General features: G+C 45.9%; 1 protein-coding gene across 1 annotated transcript; it reads right to left on the bottom strand.

Moving 5' to 3' along the window:
- Positions 1-2235: 2235 nt before the first annotated feature.
- Ripply1 (ripply transcriptional repressor 1) lies at positions 2236-5965 on the bottom strand. Its single transcript, XM_048796821.1, has 5 exons — positions 5640-5965; positions 5022-5162; positions 4269-4323; positions 3575-3639; positions 2236-3018 (listed from the first exon to the last, which is right to left on the bottom strand). The coding sequence occupies exons 2-5, from the start codon at positions 5159-5161 to the stop codon at positions 2667-2669; spliced, it is 612 nt and encodes a 203-aa protein (XP_048652778.1). The 5' UTR covers position 5162; positions 5640-5965; the 3' UTR covers positions 2236-2666.
- Between the last annotated feature and the right edge of the window lie 1699 nt (positions 5966-7664).

Here is a 7664-nt window from a genome sequence, read left to right as displayed (position 1 = left end):
TATATTAGGCTTCTGCGCTTGATTCAAAACACAATTCCAAAGAAAGGGTTTCCTGTAAAAGCATGAAAATAGGTTTGAAAACCGCTGTCTTAGGATAGGATCCCAAAACCTGTGGGCTGCCATTTGAATGTCAAGAGTGGTCCAGGAAACAGTACTTGACCTCTGTCATTTAACTTTTGGGTTTTTTGTTTGTTTGTTTGTTTTTAATGGAGATGAACACTGCAAAGATGTTTTGACTGGTTAGACAATCAAATGGTACTTAATAAATCAGTCATTAGTTGACTCAAGCCTATACTCTCATTTCTTTTATAAAATTAATAATATCAGCTACCACAACTACTATTATTATGACTAGTATCACCTACTGGATGGTTTTCCTATGTGCCAGGACCCAGACTAAATACTTTTTACATATTATCTCGTTGAATCCTCACAATGACTCTGAGAGGAAGTAACATTATTATCCTCATTATACCAATGAAGAGAGGGCTCAGAGTGGATAAGTAACTTGCCCAAGGTCATACAACAAGCACATGGTAGTTTCCATTTTACTTAAAAGCAGAAACAGAATGGAATAAAAGGATTAAAGTGGTCAAAGATCAACTAGCAGCTTTAATTAAAGAACAAGGTTAAATTTTGACCAATAGATGGCACCAGTGTGTGAGTTTGTTGGCCAGCTCAAGGCTCTATCTGAATTGGCAAAGTCCCAACTATAGCTCAGAACTGAAGCTGATTATCTCAGTTTGAAAAAGGAGGGGAAAGAAAAGTAGCCTCGTTCTGCCTCTCAATAAGATGTTATCCTGTCCTCTTTGTAGCTAAGATATAGGGAAACAGGCAAGTAAATGGATGTTGGTTCTACCAAGAGCTGCTTTAAGAAGACTTGAGAATTTTGACTTTCAGCATTTCCTAAGCAACTCCTTTGTGCCTGTCATTGTGCTGTGCTATGAAGTCATATGGGGATATCAAACCCTGCTATATCTTACGCATAGGATAGGAAAGGAGGCAGGTGCTATGGTAGGAGAGGCACTGAGTGGCGGGGGTCAGTCTGCTTGGAGTGGCTTCTCATAGGAGTGGTCGGTGGACTAGTCATATAGCAGGGATGGGAGTACAAGATATGCAAAAGTGAAAAGGCATTGCAGACAGAAGTTTAAAGCCACAAAGACATTAGAAAGTATGCCATATTGAAGGACACAGTGTAAATTGCAAGAGTTGAGGGATGAATCTAAAGAGACAGAAATCTGGGCTTGGGATATAGTTTAGTGATAGAACATTTGCCTAGCATATGTGAAGCCCTGAGTTCAATCCCTAGTTCTGCAAAACAAGTAAATAAGCAAGAGAGGCAAATCCAGATAATTGAAAACCTTAGAATATTACATTAAGGACTTGATTTGGAAATACATAGCATTGAATGTGTGTATACACATGTATTTTTTCTGGGTAGGGAAGCCCTAGATTTCCAAGGGATTCTGTGATCAAAAACAAACAGAAAACCTAAACCAAACAGAACAACCATAAGCCTAGCTATTGGTGAAGTAAGGACATGACCTGGCCTGGTTCGATAGCCAGTTCAGAAAACAAATTGCAAAGGACATGCTGGAGGCAAAAAAATTAGCTGAAGAGGAACTGGGGCAAGGTCAACAACAAGGCCTGAGCTGTGGTGGACACAAAGGGAACTAAGGACAGAAAATTGACAGGATAGGCCAGGCATGGTGACACACACCTGTAATCCCAGTGGCTTGGGAGCTGAAGCAGGAGAATTGTGAGTTCAAAACCAACCTCAGCAATTTAGCAAGGCCCTAAGCAACTCAGTGAGACCCTGTCTCTAAATGAAATAGAAAAAGGACTGGGGTTGTCACTCTGTGGTTAGTGCCTCTGGGTTCAATCCTTGGTGCCTAAAAAAATCGACAGGACAGGACTTAGTAGCCCCCCAAATACCCCTCCTCACACATGCACAGCCATTTCCAACACTCCCTCCTTCCCCTGAAGCCCATCCCCTACTCCCAACTTTCAGGCTACCCTTTGAGGGCTTTCTAAACTATCCTAGAAATTTAATCAAGCCTGATTTCACAAATTGAGAAGCCTTGGCACCATGCTGGGTCCCTAGCCCTACATCCCAAAGGAGAAAAATCTGTCAACTGACCTCAGGTAGAACAATGAATTGGCCTTGAGCTGGTCTCTGACCCTCCACTCATGGCTTCACAACATGGGCAGAGTTCAGTTAAGAAATCAGCACAGTTCCAAGAAAAAGGCAAACATCATGTAGTTTATTTTTCTCCTGATTCATCTCATGCCAACACTCAGATTTCAATGGAGAGCAAGCAAAATGGGGGAAGGAGTCCCCAGAGCAAGCTGATTCTCTAGATGCCTCCTTGTCTTCCTACAAGACTCATCAGAAAGGTGCCCCAAATTTGCTTGGATTTGGTATTGGTGTCCCTGGAGGTAAAGTCAGAAGTCAGGCTTCCCATGGGAGAGACTGGACTTATGTGGCCACCTGGGAAGGCTTGGTTGTCAAAGGCCCTGAGAAGTGGCTGTTCTCCTCCACAAGGGCATGCCCTGCCCTGCTCTGCTTCCTGGGGGCTTCAGAAGCAGGTTTTCCTTTCCCTAGAGCTCCTAGGAATCCTGTCAGCAGCCCAGACAATGACATGCCAGGGGCCTGAGTTCACCAACTAGTTGGGTAAGCCAGGATGAGCTGGGCAGCTTGAGGACCCAGTTTTTAGTCCAGAAAGCTGTCCCTTGGAAAGGCCATTGGAAACTTGCCAATCAGTGACTGCTTCAGTTTGGACAGGAGGAGCTGTGGCCCTGTGTGGTGCAGGCCCTGGTACTCTCACACACCCTTCTGGCCCCTTTTTATTAGCCTCCTCTTTCTCCTCTTCATCCTCCTCCTCCTCCTCTTCTTCTTCGTCTTCACTGTCAGAATCCTCATATAGGTTGATAGTGGCCTGAACAGGGAAATTCTGCAGTAAAATTTCCCCAGCACTATACAGGTAGTCAAAGGAGCGTGATTTCGGCCAGAAGAGCCTGTGGGCAGAGAAGAAACATGGCCTCAAATGTAGACTAGTTGAGTATACAGAGGCACCAGTAGGGCCAAGAAGGAAGCCAGCCCCTAAACCCCTTCTCTTAACTGGATTAATGGGGTGAGAGGGAAAGGTTGAAAGAAAGCTTTGTAATAGAAGTTTTTGAACTGTTACAAAATGACCCTGGCAAGAAGGTCACCTTTGGTGGACCTACAGCTGTGGGAGGACCTAGCCCCACATCTATCAGTTCTAGCCCTTACCCTACTCCCCTTCCCAGGAGACTTCTAGCCAAGAAATCTCTATCGCTGTGCTTCCCATCTTTTTTATTATAGATTCCTTCACTGCTGTGTGTACAGGGGCTCATCCTTAGGGAACAGTGACAATGCCTCCTGGGAAAGCAACCTTGGCCAAGAAAGTCCCTTAACCTCTCTGGGCTTAGTTTCCTTGACTGTGAAACGATCATACAAATGCCCCCTTCCTCCTGCTTCTCAGGACTGTTGTGAGGATTTAGACAGCTAATGTATCTATATCAAGTTCTAAGTTTGGTGCCAGAAGCTTACCTGACGGGGTGATGGAATTCAGAGTCAGCCTTGGTGGCCTCAGCGGCTGTTACCCCACCAGCAGCCTGTCCAAAGCAAAAGCTAGCATGTGGCTCAAAGTGCATGGCCAGATAACTGCCTCCCCCATATCAGAAGTCAGAAATCTGCAGGTAGGACAATCTGGAAGAGATCTTAAGACGTTTCCAGGGTCTACTTCCCCAGCCCCCTGTCCTACAACAAGTGGGTCTGTCCTGGTTCTGGTTGAAAAACAAATGGACAGAGTCCTGGGGTTGTTTGCTTTCCCGCCCCTGTTCTAACACCTGTTTGGAGGCTGTCCAGGGAACAGAGTTCTACTGGAGCAGCCAAGATTCAGGGAGGTAGGGTGGGAGAATACTAGGGCATTGTGCCAGGGGACTGGGATTTGGGCACCAGCTCTGCTGCACACTGGCTATGGGGCCTTCCCAAACATTTTTCCCACTCTGAGCCTAAGTCTCTTCATTTTTCCATTGGCCATGGAAATCTTGGGCCTCCCAGAGCTGCTGTGGAATTCAAATGTTAGCAAAGCCATAAGGATGTGCTCTCAGATTTGCAGCCTTGGACTGAGGTCAGGAGCTCTCTGGGAAGGGACTTGGCCAGTGTGAATGAATGTGGCTGCATGTGCCTATAAAGATATATCACAAGGACCCAAACTCACCCAATCCACCAACTTCCTCACCTGCTTTGGGGGGTCATTTGTGGAGGACAGCCAGGGCCTCCAAAGACAAGCTCCTCTAGGAGAAAAAAGAGATAAGTTGATGTTGAGTTTCTTAGGCTCAATGAGATGTTTGATCATATCTAAATTCTCAACACCTAGCACAATGCCTGGGACATAATAGGTGCTTTAGTAAATGTTTGTTGAATGTGAAATATTTGGAGGAGTAAATGAGGGTTGGGAGGAAACTATTTTGCCTCCTACCTCCTGCTCCAAGAAGTAGAGCTCAGAACACTATCATCTTCCTGGGCTGGGGGAAGGAACCAGAAATATTCCCAGGCCCATTGTTTCCCCACTGGACTTACAGAGGTAGAAAAAAAGCAGATGAGAGTCATATGGTATGTTTGGGGAAAAGACAATTTCCCCAGTCAAAGGCTTCTTTTAGATGTTGGCTCTTTCCCTACATCCTCAGCCACAGTCTAGGCATGTTAGGCCCAGTGCCACTCAGTGGACTCTACACCTGGCCTACAAGGACCTGGCTGCTTGACCTTCAGCTTTGGCAATGCCCACTGTCCCCCAATCCCCTCCTGCCACCTGGAAGCATTAGTGAAGTGAAAAGCCAAATGAAATATTCCAGGCCAGAGATGTGAAGCAGGGGTTGTGAGGCCATTGCCTCTCCCCTTTACAGAGCAGAGGTGCTCCAATAGCTTATCTCCCCTCTCTCCTAGAAACCCCCTAAGCCTGAGTTCAGGTTGCCAAATGCCAAGTTCCACTTACCTTTCACTCCCAGGTATTTCTTGTCCAGAAGAGAGAAGGGGTGATGGGTGTAATAGGCCAGGGAGTTCCTGGGAAACTGGTGGTAGGGCCAAGGCCAGGTCTGGGACAGGCACCACAGCAGCAGGAGCAGCAGGGTCCATCCTTAGGACACCAAGGTCAGGCAGGCAGTGGGCTCTCCTACTTCTCAGAACTTTCTACACACTATTGGTCTTTCTCTAGAGACCCTTTTATAAGCCCTGCCTAGACTTATAAATTATTCAGGGAGTGCAGGGCTGGGGGCTTGGGAGGGGGATGAAGATTTGGGAAAGGAGCTCAGAGAGGGGAGCTGGGTTCCTGGGTGTTAAATCTCTCCCAGTTGAATAAACAAGGTGTCAGTGGGGGTTGAGGGGTTTGCTTTAGCTCCAAGTCAGAAAGGAAAACCCAGAAGGGACAAATTGCACACCATTTGTGTGAATTCCCCAGCCCAGAGCAAGGCCCAAGCAGGGAGGGAGGAGAGCTCATTAGCACCCAAAACCACAGAGAGCTGTTGGGGACAGAGGGCAGGATAGACAGGCCTTTTTAGCAAAGCTGGTTCCCAGTACAAACAGCTGACCCCTCTAAGGAAAGGGAGGGACTCACCTGCTATTTCAGCTTAAACCCCAAATAGATTTGTCAGATGGACCTTACATAGGATGACTGCCACTAAGCCTATCACCTGGTTAGGGGAAAAAAAAAGGGGGATTCTGGGTGGAGCAGGCCCAGTTGCCTGTGGGGTAGCCCTCCAATCTTCTTTCAACACCCTCCACCCCCTTGCTGCTCAGTTCATTTGCGAAAGTGCCTGAGTCCTCTCTTTCCAGCCTTAGCAGTAAATGGTCCAGTGAAGGACAGCAGGCAGGAGTTCCTGGGGCCTCTGGAGCGGATTCCAAATCTGAAAGCAGATCACAGCTTTCCATTCAGGAGCCAGGGGCTGGGGTGAAGTAGAGTTCTGCCCAGTGCTAAGCTGTCGAAGGACCAGCCCAGGCCTCCGTTCTCTCACGTGTGAGATAAGGCTGCCAGCCCAGTGGTCCCCAAGGTCCCTGCCAACATGAACACTATGTGATGGGAGCTGGGTAATGGGTACTGACCTCAGGCAAGCCCAGAGGCTTGACCACAGTCCTTGGCCTTAGCCAGCCTTCTGGGTCTTTGCCAAAAAGCTTCCAGTTACAACTACTGGCAGGCACCTTATTCTTTAGAGGTCTTGAAAATATCCCTACTGACCTCAGTGTCCAGCACCAGCACAGATTTAGCTTCTTGGATATTCATCACAGCCTGGTTTGTAATCATCAAAAATTAGAAACTGTCTCAGTGTCCAATAATAGGAAACCAGTTATATTAATTTGGGTAAATCTTTGCAACCAAATACTAAGCAGGCATTCATGGTCGTGTTCTAGGAAGTATAATTATAAACATTGAAAATGGAAAAAAATTAGATGCTAAAGTCATATGACTAATTGATTCAAGGGCTCATCTTTCTGCATTCACCTACTCCCTACCCCATCCCACTTCAAATTCCAGTGTTCTTTGTAGTAAAGAAAAATTGAAAACAACCTAAGTGTCTTGCCTGACAAAGTAAGTTAAATCAATTATTAAATAGTTAAAGAATTTCATATGAAAATTAGCCTAGTAGAAGAATGAGGGAAAAGTTAATACATTCAAGAGTGAAAAAACATAATCTTCTAAAATATTATGTAGAGAAGGATTCCATTTTGGTTGGAAAACAGTGTAGAATGCACAGTATGCAGAGGAAAAAAGACTGGTTACAAGAAAGAATGTTACAGTTGTTGGTTCTGAGAGGAAGAATATGGCAGATTGCTACTTCCTTCTATATGCATTCCTGGATTTTCAAGAAAGATACACAACCAAACTGCTCTTAAAAGTAAAGACAGGTGGGCACAGTAGTGTATACCCATAATCCCAGTAGCTCAGAAAGCCTAGGCAGGAGGATTGCAAGTTCAAAGCCAGCCTCAGCCTAAGCAACTTAGGGAGACCCTGTCTCAAAATTTAAGAAAAAGGAGGGGGGATGTTGCTCAGTGGTTAGGCTTCCCTGGGTTCAGTCCCTGGTATCAAAAAAAAAAAAAAAAAGTAATGACAAAAAACAATTGAAAGAAAAAATGCTTATCTGTGGCAGAAAGAATATTCTTGGGGGAAACAACAGCCATTTTCAAATATTTGAATGAGTTTACACGTGTTCTAAGTGAATTAAAAGGTCAAGGCTGTGGCCCAAGGATGGAAGCTACAGGGAGACACATTTTGGCTCAATCGAAGGGAAACTTTCTAACAGCTCAGTCACTATCTAACCCAAGGCCCTGGCACTGTACCAGCCCTCAACAGTTTTATTCTATGAGATGAAATGAGTGCACTGCCTAGGGCTGGGGGGAGAGCTCTCTGTTCCTGAAAGTGTATGCTAGACCCTGGATTCTGAAGAGGGGAATCCTGGAGGGGAAGGAAGGGCTTCTGGGGAGCTCCAACTTCTACCGGTCTCTGAAAATTCTGGCTGAATTAACTTCCAAGAGATGGAAATTTGCTTGTACTGCATCACTGGCTGAAATGAGAAGTGAGGCTGAGAGAAGTGACGCTAGAGACTGGGCGCTGTGTAGATAGCATGTGCAGAAGAAAGAAGCTCAA

This window comes from Marmota marmota, unplaced genomic scaffold (genome assembly GCF_001458135.2).
Source record: "Marmota marmota marmota unplaced genomic scaffold, marMar, whole genome shotgun sequence".
NCBI lineage: Eukaryota > Metazoa > Chordata > Mammalia > Rodentia > Sciuridae > Marmota > Marmota marmota.
The sequence above is the reverse complement of the archived record's forward strand: the minus strand, read 5'-3'. Positions and strand labels throughout refer to the sequence as shown.